We start from the raw sequence: 15,170 nt of genomic DNA on the forward strand, positions 1-15,170 counted from the left end.
AGACACTAAAGTGAGGGAATTAGAGAGGAAGGACAGAGAAGCCGAATGAGAAATAGAAGACAGCGTTAAAGGGGACTGCTGGGTAAAGGATACTTGGGAATTACACGGTAGGAGGAATGCAATCAAAGGGGAAAGTTGAAGAAATACAACTGGTCGACGGAAGATGGAGAGTTGGGCGGGAGAAGAGATGGATGGATGGTCGTAAGGTGGGAATGAGGAATTGTGGACTATTAGGAAGGGGAAGACATCCTAACTCTGGAGAAGAGGGAACAGGAAGTTGGAAAGGTGAGCAGTGGCTTTAATAGTAAAGAACGGTTATCCTGAGACATAAATTTACCGCTAAACTACTTTGGTTTTAAAACTATGAGACTGCCTTTAACAAAATCCTTCGGTGTTCACGGGATTTCTATGTCCCTCATCAAATTGCTCACACAAAAGATGAAGACATCCTTACGGTGATTGTGACTGAGAAAACGAACCAGAAAGAGCACCGAACTTTTCAACACCACCGAAGTGAAATTATCCGAATATTGCCATTTTCAGACAGAACATGAAATATTTCAACTTCAAAAAAATGAAACCCGAACGGGAAAACATTTTCCATAACAAGCACGAACCCAACATTAGGGAGTTAAAAAGCAAACCACAACGGCAATGGGTGGAACGTGGCTAGAAAATGTTTCATGAGCAGTACCATGGCTGTGCACCTGCGTTATAATAGCTGTGTTATTACAGTTGAGCCTGCGGTCCAATATTCTCTTGTTTAAAAAGGCATACAAACGAGGCGAAAGGGTCAATACAAAGCAGAATTGACCCTTTCGCCTCGTTTTTATGTCAAACCGCTGAAAACTGTAATAACAGCTATTCTTGGTACATTTCTATGCCGTTCTCTACAAAACAAGAACATCAAATGACCAGATTCGTCCACACTACGCCGAAGAAATTTGAAAAGGCAGCTTTATTTCTACGGTTAGGCCTACCGTCTACAATAATCCACCACGAAGACGGAACTTTTCAAAAACGCTCTTCAAACCGGAGGAATTTGAAAACGCCGGCTTTGCATTTTAGTCTGGACGGAAAACATTTTGAAAACGGAGCTTTTCGGAAACGATGACGTCATGATAATGATGTCATTTTACCCACAAATCCAAAGTGACCGGTGATTGTTGCGTTTTTACAATTATCCAGCGTAGTGTGGACGGAAAACATTTGATACAAACGCCGTTTTCAAATTTCTCCAGCGTAGTGTGGACCGGGCCTTACTCTAAAGAACGTGAACCCCGACGGTCAAGTTTTAAATTTCTTTCTCGAATTTTACCGCTGCATACATATCTGTTTTGGGATAGCTCTGACAGTGATACTCAAACTGAATGAATATTACTGTTACCGTCGTGGTTGCTTCAACTCCCTACTCTTAAATTATCTAGTCTTCAATAGCGGATCTATATTCACTGAGGAAGTACAACTGATTTGTTATGGGACACCTGTGCGTCACCATTTTTCCTTTAAATATCAGAAGGTAACTCAATAGACTTCTTCAGCTTGTTCAATGTCTTCTGGACTTTTAAAGCCTTCAAACGAGCGGCAGGTTGATTTACCCAACACTCTGTCATAAGCTTGGCCATTGTTTGAAGAGGCTGTCGACAAAAGAAGATTTCTGTCAAGATTTCCGTTTATTACAAGCTAAAACGTCCAGGCCCGGGTTGTTCGAAAGGTGGATAACGCTATCCACCGGATAAATCGCTCTCCAGCGGATAGCGTGGTTTGTTTTGTCAACACTTATCCGCTGGATAACGATTTATCCGGTGGATAGTGTTATCCAGTCTTCAAACAACTGGGACCAGTAAGACATTAATTGTCTAACGTTTTTCTTTCCCAAATTCCTGACTTTGAGTTGTCTTTGACACTCTGATGATGTCAATATGAGCAAGAGGACTACAAAACACCTATCACACCGATCTTTAAGGACGTGAGACATATCTACTTGTTTGGCGTGTTTTTTTTAAGTACTATTTCAAAAATGAGTGCGAGGGTTTCATCAGGTTTCCAAACGCGAGAAACATTTGAAACCACGAGGCCGCAGGCCGAGTGGTTTTATTGTTTTCGAGCGTTTGGAAGCCTGATGAAACCCGAAGCACGAGTTTTTGAAATTACTTCTCCAACAAAAAAAATTAGTTTAAATTATCATTTGAGTAAGTTTTCTCAATTCAAATATTATATTTGAGACGTGAAATGTGATTATATCACCTAATTGCTGCTCTGTGACAATTTTTGAATATTCATCAATGTCACGCTGTTACCTAGTTGTTTGTCAGTTCTGAGCGCACACGTTGCTTCGTAAAGCAAATGGCAGAGTGCAGATTTAGACCTCCTAAACTCGCGAAGAAGAGGAAAAGTGTGTGACCAGCGCTATTCCGAGGTAACGTGTGCGTCTAGTCTGTTAAATGCAGGGGTAGATAGTAAATTAGTACGCCTTAGAACTGGGAATCTCTAACGTTAGTGTCATTTTAGGTGTGGAAGTGTACAGCAAGGTTGAAAGCGAACCAAAAGACGAGGTCGGCACCATTGAGCGAGAATTTAAGTTTAGAAAAAGAATGGCCTTTCTGTTTTGGGGAGTTTAATAACTGTACCGTTACATTTAACGTCAGCAGTAAATTATTTAGGTTTAAAGTTTGTTTTGTAAAATGTGTGATTAAATAAAGTTGTTTTTCGTCATGTGTTTTTCTTGCTTTATCAATATGCAGAGTAAGAAAATTTGCATCCGTGTTTGAAATTATTTCCAAAGACGCCGTGGTCTCATTGGGTTTCTAAACCCATCCACCTGACCAGAATAAGGAGCTCTGGTTGGGTAAGAGCTGCGTGAATAATTAATGAGTTTGAGAATGTTTTTCTTGTCTGGTTCTTCTAGTGGAAAACCTGGTGTCAAAACTGGCATAACTGCGTTTTGATAGCTTGGCAGCTAACCAAACAAGACAGTGGTTACTTCGTGAAGTCTTTCCAAACTTCTGAACCTAAGTACATCAACTGAAACCTGGTGTAATACGAAGTACATCGCACTCTCGCAAGTACTCTAGTAATAAATGAGTATACCGAAATATGATACAAAGTTTCCGTTTTACTGAAATGTCCTCCAAATGTTAAGTCAGCAGCAGTGTAGCTTAGGTAAATTAGAAGAAAATTAAAAATGAGCTAAAACTTGTAAATTACACTATTTGAGTATTTTAAGTGACAATTCTTTGTCTCGCCTTGATTCTGCCTCTACTGTCTGTTGTGACCTTTGAACTAATCTCACCTCGTCTTTAAACCACTCACTGGGTACTAATGGCCGCCTGTTAGCTGTAAGGACAACTTCCCTGACCTCTTCAAAACTTGGATCCCCAGGAAGAATATCATAATATGGTAATTGGTACTCCTCACTTAATCCAGTTTCTAAAATCAACGAACAAATGTGGTTGTCATAACCAAAACGTAAAGTAGTTTGAATGGACTTGAGCGCTCTATACTTACAGGCCTTGTTGATTTGTCTTTGATAAAAGTTTTTTGAATAGCTCTGAGCGCGGCAGAGGGGTTAAAGAAATCATGAGAGTGTGCGTGTTCGACAACAAAATGATCAGCGCGTCCAAGTAACTGAGCAATGTGGATATACATTAATATAATGTATACATTAATGTATAATGTAATTTTTAACATTTTGTAATCTATCCTTTCTCTTATAGGATATAAGTTGAATGTTTTTACTAAGTGGATTTTAATTTTCTTTATTAGGATTTGTATATGTTTTGTAACAAGCGCATTTGATCATTTATGTATAGGTTAATTTGCGCTATAGAAATATTTAATACTATTATTATTAAATTATTATTATTATTATTATTATTAAAGATAATATTAGTGCCAGTGCCCATATTATTATTATTATTATTATTATTATTATTATTATTATTATTATTATTATTATTATTATTTTCTTGCATTGTGTTAACATAATAATGTGTAGATCTATATGTGTTAGGGACCCTGAGAGCAATTCTTTTGCAGCCATTTGTAAACCTGGGACAAGTGTACACTTCTGAAAACACTCGATGACAAATTTTTTGTAAATCATTTACCACTGAAATCACCCTGTTCAGAATATATTGTAATGAAAGCAGTGTTTCAGAGATTCTGCTACAATGTCACAGCCTCTTCAGAACAGACCCGAGGTGTATTCCCTGGACTTGACAGAGAAAGACGTTAGTACATAAACTGCAGGGTAATATTACAGTTATTCTCCTTCAAAGGGAACGAGTATTACCCCGTGAGGGGGTGTGTCCCATAAATTAAGGGCAGAGGTACTCGCCGTTCCTTTTAGGGATTAAAAAAGCAGTTTTGGTACCTCTTGGGGTGTTCAGCCTCAAAAGATCCACAGCGGGAGCTTTTGCACGCAGTACCTTTTAAGAGTATTGTTGTACTATTTTGTGTTGTTTTAGAATTGGTAACTCTTAAGGGTAAAAAGAAAATTCAAGCCACACCCACAAAACAGGATCTTGCTACCTCTTAAGGGGTTCTTTTCAAAATTTCTGACGAGCACGCCCATCCTTTTGAAACAGGAGCCCTCCTGGGGATATTGTCCAGACCAGATGATAATTCACGTCACCACTAGAGAGCCTTTGAGCCTTTTAAGAGGTTTTACCGTAACCTTAAAAGGTCACGGTATACCTTCAGGGGTGTCTCGCGTGCAAGCGATGTAGCGCGTAGAGTTTAAGGTGGCTCCCTATAGTTTTACGATCGCGCGAACGCTGAGGAAGTAATCTGCACGCGCTCAAAGGTAAATGTCAGTGTTTCTCGATATTTTATTACGTCAACATGAGCACAAAAAGCAAAACTGACGTTGAATTTTCTCGCGTTTCCTTCGGTGAAATTCCGTAAAATTTGGCAGATTGGTAGAAAATATTTTACTTTAGTCGGAGCTCGTTTCTCAGGGAAATCTATAAGACCAGATTTTTTTTATTTCAGTGGGTCTTAATGAGTCCAACGATTCGTCGATAACGGATTCACCGGAGTCTCTGTCAACATCCCGGTTATTGCTGCCAAGTTCCCAAATTTTTACATAACCTTTCTTTTCTCTTCCCTCGATTTTTTGCCCGCCTTATACGATAGCTATAGCTTCATCCGCGTGGCGAACTTTCGCATCTTAACTCATTGATGTATTTTCACTCGTTGTTCGCTGCTTTCGCTTTTTCGAACTGGTCCATGTTTTTAACGTGGTCGACCTTTACTTATAATTTAATAGAACTACACCTAATACCAAAAATGCTTGGTAGTCAGAACAACAAAGCTGATCAACTGATGAGTAGTCAATTCGTGACATCCGTAGGGGTAATTCCCGCGAAAATCGTCTCGGTTGATTGCATACGCGCCATAGGGCTGTCAATCAAGATGTAAAGTCTTAGTTCCGGCGAAAACGTAAAACCGCGATTTCTCCGCCAATATTTAGTCTTTTTCAAATTTTTTTTTCAGGAATTAGACATTATTCTTCGACCACTACTTTGACCCAAAAATCCAAATTTGAAGAAAATTGCCGACCTGAAGGTATACTGTAACCTTAATTCAAGTAAACACACCCTTATATTTAATTTTCTGTTATGTTCATGTAAACCTTCCATGCAGTTAACTTGATAAAACAACAAAACTGCGGAACACATACCGTCTGATTTACACCTCCTTGTTATCTCCCACAAAACCAATCCAAAGGAGTACATGTCCGCCATCTTAAATGCGGCAAAATGTCTAGAATTCAAAGCGTCAGCTAGCACTTCAGGTGCCATGTATCTTTTAGTGCCTACTCTTGTGTCTGGCTTGGCTGCTTCAACTTCATCAGTTCTTGATGAGTACTTAACAGAAAGTCCAAAATCCGCAATGCAGCAGGTGAGGTTTTCTTTCACTAGGATGTTCTTGCTCTTGATATCACGATGCGCAATGGAAGGTTTGCCCCCGACGCCTTGGATTTCAGTATGAAGATGAGCTAGTCCTGCAGAAGCAGACAATGCCAGTTTGATCATGGTTGTCTTATTAAGGCTGTGGCACTGTAAGAAATCGTACAGTGAGCCATAAGGGTGATAATCCGTTATCAGGTACATCTCTGTCATTTGGGGTTTCCCAATAATGTCTGATGCTATGAAGCCAAGAATGCTGTCATGGCGAAGAAGAAGTGTTTGATAGATTTCTGTTTCCCACCTCCAAGAGGATTCACACTGGGACATAAACATTTTGACTGCTACATCTTCCTCATGCCACTTGGCCTGCCAAACCTTGCCATACCTTCCTTCTCCAACACTCTTGACAAGGGTCACTTCCTTAGCAATGGTTCTCTGTATCTACAAGACACAGAAAGAGAACACGCACAATAAAAACCTTAAAGTGCTACTATGATGAAATTCGCATCTTTGCTTTGTAAGCCATTTTAAAACATAAAAAATGCTGTTTACCATTTTCAAATATCCCCTTTCGTTGACCACAGATGGGTGTCTCAAAAACTAAGACCTAAGACCTAAGACCCCCTCTGAATCTCAAAAACTAAAACCTAAGACCCCCTCCAAATCTCAAAAACTAAGACCTGGGTTTGCCTTAATTCGAAACTGGGTTTGCTTTAATTGGAGCATGACGAATTCATTAAAGTAAACTAAATCAGCAACGGTGTAATTTTTGCAGCCCAAAATTGTGCTTTTGAAGATTTGGATTCTGTTCGATCGAAGAAATCTTTGATATTTCCAGTTCGGACATGCACCAACGTCACTGTTCAGGACGATGCAACATTGATTGTAGACGACAAAACGGTAAACCCCCTTAACGTGTTCAAGACAATTCATTTACATCGACAACAACGTAGTAGGACACGTTAAGATGCGTTACGACGGAAATGTCAGTCTAGATCACATGTAACCGACAGTGTCACATTTACATTTTACATTTGGATTCTTGCAAAGTCACCCAGTGACACTAGTGCAAGATTATATAAACAAAACTTAAATACAAAAATAAATAGGGAAAGCTCATATAAAAAGGAATAAAATTCCATTTTCACATGCACAAGTGTTGGTGCGAACGTGGTGGCACGCTGTGATACTGATGTACATCAACCGGCGTGAATTTTAACGGCTTTACGCGCGTAAATGGCTTTGATCTGTTTTATTTTACCACGTAAATTAAATGTTCTTTTTTATCTTAGTGTCCGGCAGGTGGAAACAGCATTCTCCAGCAGTCTAAAATTTTCACAGATTTTCAACAGACAGCGTTACCAGTCTTTAATACTCAACTAAGTTTGTTGGACTGAAATGCCAACCGAGTTCACGAATTTCGCGAGCTTGATCAGACTAAAAAATCACCATGTTCTTGACACTTAGTTGTGTTTGTGCAGTGCATGAAGCTTCTGAGCTTGGGCATACTGAAAATAATTGCGGTTGCTGTGTTTATTTCCGTCCGTCAGAGGCGTTGAGATCTACGCCGAATAACGTGAAAGTGTAACCAAGTCCGAAAAGGAAATATCCGAGATTGTTCAAAGTCTTCAAAGAGGAATCAGATCTTCGAAAACAAATAATTTTGGGCTGCAAAAAGTACACAGTTGTTGATTTCAGTTTCGAATTGAAGCAAATCCAGGTCTTAGGTCTTAGTCTTAGTTTTTGAGATTCAGAGGGGCTCTTAGATCTTAGTTTTTGAGATTCAACGGGGGTCTTAGGTCTTAGGTCTTAGATCTCAAGTCTTAGGTCTTAGTTTTTGAGACACCCGACCACAGATATTTACGTTTTTAAAATATGCAAATTAGCCAAGTGATGACGTCATGAATGCAACCGAATTTTGATCAAATATGATGAAGAAAAATATCTCGGCGAATTTGTATCCTTAATGTTTGATTCTTTGCATTAAGATTTTACAAGAAACAGGGTACCAGTACAAATACTGATGTACAGAACAGAACAAAGGAGCAATTACAAAGGAACTGTGTAAAAGAAATTTAGACACATGGCTGTCTAGCCTGCTAATGAAGGGCCTCTACTCAACGTTAATGTCAACCCACCATCTAAAGCAGAAATTGAACGAGCGCTGAAGTAGCTGAAGAATGGGAAAGCAGCAGGTCCAGATGGCAGCCCCCTAGTAGACCCAAAAACTACAACAGCCATGTTACAACCACTTTTCCTTCAGATCTGGGAAATGTAGAAGGTTCCATCGGAATGGAAGAATGGCTATCTTGCCAAGCTGCCCAGAAAAGGGGATCTTGGGCTCTGCAAAAACTGGAGGGGAATCATGCTCCTCTCAATTCCCAGAAAGGTTTTCTGCCGCATTATCCTACTGCATCCCTGAGGATAATCATCGAACAATCTACAGAATGGCAGACTCCGCTATACATGAACTTTCTCGACTTCGAAAAAGCTTTCGACAGTGTTGACAGGAACGTCATCTGGCAACTCATGGGTCATTATGGAGTTCCACCAAAGTTTATTAGGCTGATTCAGGAGTTATATAAAGCCTCATCCTGTCAAGTCATTCACAACGGGAAATTGTCAGAGCCATTTGAGATGAACACGGGAGTCTGTCAAGGCTGCTTGCTGTCACCAGTGATCTTCACAATGGTCGTGGACTGGATTATGAGAGAGTTATAATTAGAGAGTCAGGGTAAAACAGGTACACAATGGAGACTTACATCTCAACTCCATGACCTGGATTATGCAAATGACATATGTCTTCTATCTTAGAAACTGCAACATATTCAAACCAAGACCGACCATCTGGCACTGGTTGCAAAGAAAACTGGCCTCAGGATCAGCAAAGAAAAGACCAAAGTCATGAAAGCTAACAGGAAACAGCGTGAGAAGATCAAGCTGAAAGATGTGGAACTGGAGGACGACCACAGCTTTACGTATTTAGGGACTATCATCACATCAGACGGAGGAGCGGACGAAGATGTAAAAAGCAGGATAGGCAAAGCCAGGCAGGCCTTTAATACCCTAAGACCAGTGTGGAACTCAACATCAATATCCGTAAAAACCAAGCTATGAATCTTCACCACCAATGTGAAGTTTTTCTACACGGTTCCGAGACCTAGAGAGTGACAAGATCCATATCAATCAAGCTGCAAACCTTCACTAATTGATGTCTGAGAAAGATCCTAAAGATATACTGGCCAGAGAAAATCAGCAACAGGGAACTTTGGGCAGAACAGAGCAAGAATGTATTCCAGCAGAGATCGCCAGGCACAAATGGAATTAGATTGGCCACACATTGCGGAAACCAACATCTGATACAACCAGACTGGCACTTGAATGGAACCCGCAGGGTAAAAGGAAGGTAGGAAGATCAGTGAAAACCTGAGGAGGAGGTCAGTGGAAGAGGAGCTTAAAGAAGCCAACATCACCTGGACTACGGCAAAAAGAACAGCCGCGAATAGAGTCCGCTGGCGCAGCATTGTAACCGCCCTTTGTTCCACCAGGAACGTAATGGCCTAACTAACTAACTATGGCTTTCTAGCATTATAGTATGCTGGACTCTGGATAAAATATGGCCTGAGTTCAAGTCATTGAGTTGTGTTCTTGAGCAAGATGCTGATGCTTTCACATAGCGTGTCTCCTCTAAGGTTTTAGCCTACAATGCAGGTGCATTTTGGCAAGCGAGTGCACGTAATTTGATAAGGCATCTTGGATTCAAACTTGCAAGAGACGAAAAGGGGTCCTAGGGAGTAGGGGTGAGGCTAACGGAGGAGTAACGGCGGAGGCGTAGGGAGAGCAAAAATACTGAGACAACATCGTGGCAAATCTACTCACAGAAAAAGGCCTACACTGCAGGCTACCAAGGTCTCAAAATAGGCAGTGGTAAATTAGTTATTCCTTGGGGAGGTGGAGGGTGATAGCCCTGCAATGCTTAGCTATTTATTGACTTGAAATTTATAAAGGTAAATTTAATAGCTGACATGGCACCTTAGTGAAGCTGAAGTTTCAAGTGTTTATCCCAGGTCAGAGCCTCATCAACCAACCTTCACATTGATAAATGGCTAAGTATTTCACTTGCCCTCCAATGAAGCCCAGAATTTTTTTTAAGTTAGAAACTAATATTATGGTAACCCTGTAATACCCTGGTGAAAACCTCATAGGATCTTTGAGGACCCACAGATCTTAAAACACCTTCTATGGATCCTAAAAGAAAAGGATGTTTCAAGGATTCTTTAAAGATTATTAAAAGATCTTGCAAGTCTTACACGGAATGGTCTTGTAAAGATCTTTGCAAGGATCCTCCACAATCTTCAAAAATCTTTGAATATCCTTAAGGATGTGGTCATGATCTTTGAGTATCCTGGCTAGAATTGTAAAGATCTTTATAGATCTAAGCAAAACCCTTTGAGCATCTTGGTCAAGATCCTTGATAAGGTCCTCATGAAGATTGTGAAGGACCCCCCCCCCCCCCCCCCTCTCCTTGGAAGATTTTCACCAGGGTAGAATAGCAACTCATCCAGGCAGGAGTGCAAAGTAATACCCTTAGTTATTTCATATGCATGTAATGAGAACCCAATAAAAACACTGGCCTGACAACCTATTAGGCTCAGACACATATGTTACCTTTCACAAAGCTCTGAAACATTTAATACATGCATTGAACTTACCAGACATGGCATATCAGAACCACTGTCAGAGCTCTGGTCTAACATGCCATTTGGATTTTGTCTTGAAGATTCTTCATGCCATGTAGGCATTCTGTGTCGTGCTAATCTACATCTTGACAAAGATAACATGAGTCAATATTAAGAATTAATTATTTAATTAAGAATTAGTTCAATGATTGGCTACAAAGACATTCTCTTTTTCTCATCTTGAGATAAAATTTGACAAAATGTGTGTGTAGATCTGAAAATGCCTGCCTCCCTACTTTATGGATGTGTACATTGCAAGTGTTGTACAGAGCCTGCTTTAAATAGAGAACCTACAGTGTATCTGGAAAGGGAATGAGAAGGGTTTTGTGTCACTTCCCCCTTCCAAAAAACAAAGAAAAACAAATTATATTTCACATTTTGCAGCTCCATTTTACAGATACTGGTACATCCCCACCCTAACAATCATTGGAAGTTTCAAGAGAGAGGGGAGGGTATTCAAAATGCCAAAAACCATCTGGAGAGATAGAGATTATTTCTGGAAAAACCATTTGTTTGAAGACCAAAAGCGTACACCTTCACTTCTGGTCCTCCTTTTTGGAGCAAGAAAACCCTAGCTTCAAACAATCCTGCTGTGCCAAAATGTTCTGTTGTAGCAGGCAAGATAACGAAGTAGTAGGCAGTAAGGGCCAGAGATGGATTTGGTATTAGTCAGAATAAATGAACTCCAGTGTGCAAAAAGCATTAGATTATTTACTGCTGTTGATAAAATTGCTCACGCCAGCACATTTTCACAGTGCTGCCAGCCCATTCCTGTTGTTCCTTCTGGCTAAGGAGTCAGGCCCAGTTAGGATAAAATTCTATCAAGCTATATGGCATTGAAACAGCAACTTAGAGGCAAAAGAAAAGATGATAAACAAAGTGACTTCTGTTGAGATCCCAGTAGAGGTGAATGGTCCTTCCGAAATTGTGACACGAAAAGGTTTGAAATTCAGGTGGGGTGCTAGAAAAGGATACACCATACCCGCTCCCAACCAGCCGGCCTCTAACAAGCCTCATGCTATTGGAAATTATGGATAAACCTGGAATGAGTATATTGTTCCAGTGAAAAACAAAAATGCCTGCAGGAAGAGAGGGGGAGTAATTAAACAGGAAGCAAAAACAACCACAATAATAATAAATATAGACTTACCGCAAATAAAGGATGCAAGATAAGATTAGAACAATTAGTGCTGCAACAACGGCTCCAATAATGATTTCATAGTCAGCATACTGTTTCTTTACAGTTACTTCAAATGGTCTATCTGAATATAAGCAAAATATCAACATGAACAACGCTGAAATCATAGGGTAGTGTCTGGTCCCCTCATAGCACTTTCTGTTTTAAACTTGGGATATTTTTACTCATTCAACATTGTTTTGCAAGTTATACAATGGCTTCTAGTTACAGTTAGGTCTGATGGTTTACTGATAACTGGTCAGTAGAAAGGGGCTGATAACCTACTTGAATAGAAATTGTTAAACATTAGCCCACTTATTATACCACTGACAGACAGATATAACTGTCAAAGACAGACATACATAGAAACTGCTATAAGAGCTACTCAGTATACTACCAACCCATAAACATTTTAGGTTGGTGGAGACATTTAACCCCCAGGGGGAGGGGAGAGGGAGGATAGAATCTTCTATAAGAGGAGTATGTTCAAGCATATGTGCTTTAATACCCTAAGGGTTTGCTTTTGGACTTGAAAAGGTTTAAGATTTGGACGTTCTCTTGGTATGAAACAGGGAATGCTTTGATATTGCCTTATTCTTATTATGGACTTACTTGGCTGTTTATCTGGAAATGGCAGTGTGACATTTAAGTTACATAAATCTCCTTCACAGCAGAAGACTGGATGTGCTGTATTTGTGCAAATTATCTTGTAATGATAATTATTTGCAATGCAGCCTTTCATTAGCTGTTTCTCTTTAAATGAAGAGAAACAGCCATAACCTGCCTTACACCTCCTCTGGGGTTCTTTGCAATCACTAGTACTGCACTCTACACATTCCATGTCCTCACAGTGTGGGGTAGATATCTTTGTTACATTGGTTTAATATCTTGTAAATAAGCACAAAAGCTAGATGTAAAAAAAAAAGATATAAATATGTGCAGTACCAAAAAAATTACATCTACACTACCTCAAAGGCATATAAACAGAATGAATTGTGTAGTTTATCATAGACTGTTCACAGCCCTCTATTTTCTCGCATTTTTGTTCGATAGAATTCCGAGAGCAGCGGATGCCAATGCAAAACCTATTGTTTTCATTGTTTTCCTCATTCTTTTGTCCTTTTGTGTTGTTTTAAGCCCTATCCAAATAGGAAATGTTTGGCGACCAAATTGTTTGGTAACCAGACATTTTCCCATATGGACACCTTGTTGTGTTTGATCCTGTTTGATGAAATTTGAGCGTTGACAAACATATTTTGATTGAACACTTTACAACATTTTGCTCCATTTGGACAGAGATCAAACATGTTTGAAACCATTTGGCCACTTAGTTCAATATCAAGATGTTTGGTCACCAAACATTTCCTGTTTGGAGAGGGTTTTTAACTGTGTCTTCTAAACCAAGTAAGGACCAAAACTCTAAAATATAAAAACATATCAGCCACTTTGGGGGTTTCAAGTTTCCTGTATACTACACACACTGAAGAAGATTTTGACAGAGGTGAAGTTGCTATGTAAGTTTAGCTTGCAGAAAGGAGACCATGCGGCAACCTTTAACCTCTGCAAACTGAAGGGGTAAGGAAAACTATTTTCTGATGTTGGGGATTGAAGAACCTATTTGTTGGGCTGAATTTCATTGATATAATCAACCATTTGTTGTTGAAAAAACTTAAGCTTCTGGTATTCAAGTTTAATTAATTACAGTTGAACCTCCGATTGCAACCACCTCTCGTTAGTGATTGCCTCTCCTCTGCGACCAGTTTTCAAAAATACCCAAAGTTTCCAAGTTAAATCACTATATTTGGAACCTCTCGTAAGCAGCCACCTCTCATAAGCGGCCACCTCTTATAAGCGACCACGACCACTTTTAGGGCCTGTTTACAAAGAGAGAGGGTTACCCTAGCAAGCAGGTTATCCTAGCAATCACACATTTTGTCTTTTTTTCTTCCTCGTGTTTACAAGGCAGCTAGGGTTACCCTGGTAGGCAGGTTACCCTATCTGCGTGTTAGGGTTACCCTGGCAAGCGGGTTAACTTTTTCCCTTGTAAACTCTCCAGGTAGGGTTAACCCGCCTACCCGGGTTAACTTTCTAATATTATTGTTCCCAGACCCTTTCAGTGTAACCACGCATTAAAATGTCCCGGGTTGTAGGGTTACCCTACCTGTAAAATTTTGCTTGTAAACCTGGCCTATCTTTTGCCCTCCAGCTAAGGTTAACCCGCTTGCTAGGGCAACCCTCCCTCCTTGTAAACAGGCCCTTTAGAGCTAAAAGTTTGAAATCTTGTTTTGTTTTTAACCACACGTAAGCGACTACCACTAAATGGCAACTACCGGGGATTTTTCTCGAAATTAACTTCTCGTATGAATAAAACATTTAAAACATGGGGCAAGTCTCTGCTGTTACCATATGCTAATGAGGCAAAATTATGACCCAATATGGTCTAAGCTCTCGTAAGCGACCACCACCCGTAAGCGACCACATAGGCTTGACATTTTGGGTGGTCGCTTTTGAGAGGTAATCAACTGTATTTCTAAAGCTTAACTCGTGTCTGACATCTCTTTCTCTTTTCAAATGTCCCGCGGAAATGGCATAATAAAATATTGAGATAAAAACCTTTCAATCACTTGCACTGAATGGCCGTAATTTACATAAACTACCTTACCTCATTAGAATATTAGTCCCGTGGTGAAGGTAAATGCAGATAAAGGAGGTCGACAAAGGACAAACCTGAAGGCGCGACGCTCGGCAAACTCGACCCCAGGGTCTTCTCTGATATTAAATCCAAGTGGGGAGGGGCGGGGGGGAGGGATGGGATACTCTACAAAGTTTCATACCTGAGAGGCTCCACCCCGAGGTCCCATCGGGGAACAAAACAATTAACGTTTACGTTCACCTGTTCACTACTGCTCTTAAAATAGACGGGCAGGACTAAATAATGAACAAACACGGGCAAAAAAAAACACACGAGCCATTGCAATTGTCCTGGTAGTTTTCAGAGCTTTCTTCTCCTTTGCAAAGTCTACAGCAGCTTGTGGTGAAACTTTCCCACATTTGATTTGTTTTTCGAGTAGGCAGGTTACAAAATAAACCGATAAATGACTCACGGTAAAGTATCAGCGAACGGCATTGAAATATGCGAACAAGATCATTGTTACCCTGGTATTGATTTCGGCAAACTCTTCAGAAAGGCTTTGCAGAATAGCTGGCAAACAAATAATGACACAGGGGTGTCTGGAAAACCCGAATAGCGAATAGTCGCGAATAGTCCCGAATAGTGCAAATAGTCTCGAATAGTGCGAATGGTGGCGAACAGTTGCGAAAAGTGGCGAATAGTGACGA

At 40.1% G+C, this 15,170-nt stretch overlaps 1 protein-coding gene across 2 annotated transcripts; it reads right to left on the reverse strand.

The window, feature by feature from the left end:
* Positions 1 to 277: 277 nt before the first annotated feature.
* On the reverse strand, positions 278 to 14,916 carry LOC110051270 (bone morphogenetic protein receptor type-1B-like). Of its 2 annotated transcripts, none has more exons than XM_089288349.1 (7): positions 14,494 to 14,916; positions 12,444 to 12,738; positions 11,805 to 11,916; positions 10,628 to 10,733; positions 5,687 to 6,356; positions 3,293 to 3,429; positions 278 to 1,637 (listed from the first exon to the last, which is right to left on the reverse strand). In XM_089288349.1, the coding sequence occupies exons 2-7, from the start codon at positions 12,670 to 12,672 to the stop codon at positions 1,506 to 1,508; spliced, it is 1,386 nt and encodes a 461-aa protein (XP_089144475.1). In that variant the 5' UTR covers positions 12,673 to 12,738; positions 14,494 to 14,916; the 3' UTR covers positions 278 to 1,505. The 2 variants fall into 2 exon arrangements, with proteins under 2 accessions (XP_089144475.1, XP_089144474.1); XM_089288348.1 differs by having other exon boundaries at positions 10,628 to 10,739; positions 14,494 to 14,915.
* Positions 14,917 to 15,170: the final 254 nt, after the last annotated feature.

The sequence above is a fragment of the Orbicella faveolata genome, unplaced genomic scaffold, assembly GCF_042242905.1.
Source record: "Orbicella faveolata isolate gen_17 unplaced genomic scaffold, um_ofav_v1 contig_15, whole genome shotgun sequence".
NCBI lineage: Eukaryota > Metazoa > Cnidaria > Anthozoa > Scleractinia > Merulinidae > Orbicella > Orbicella faveolata.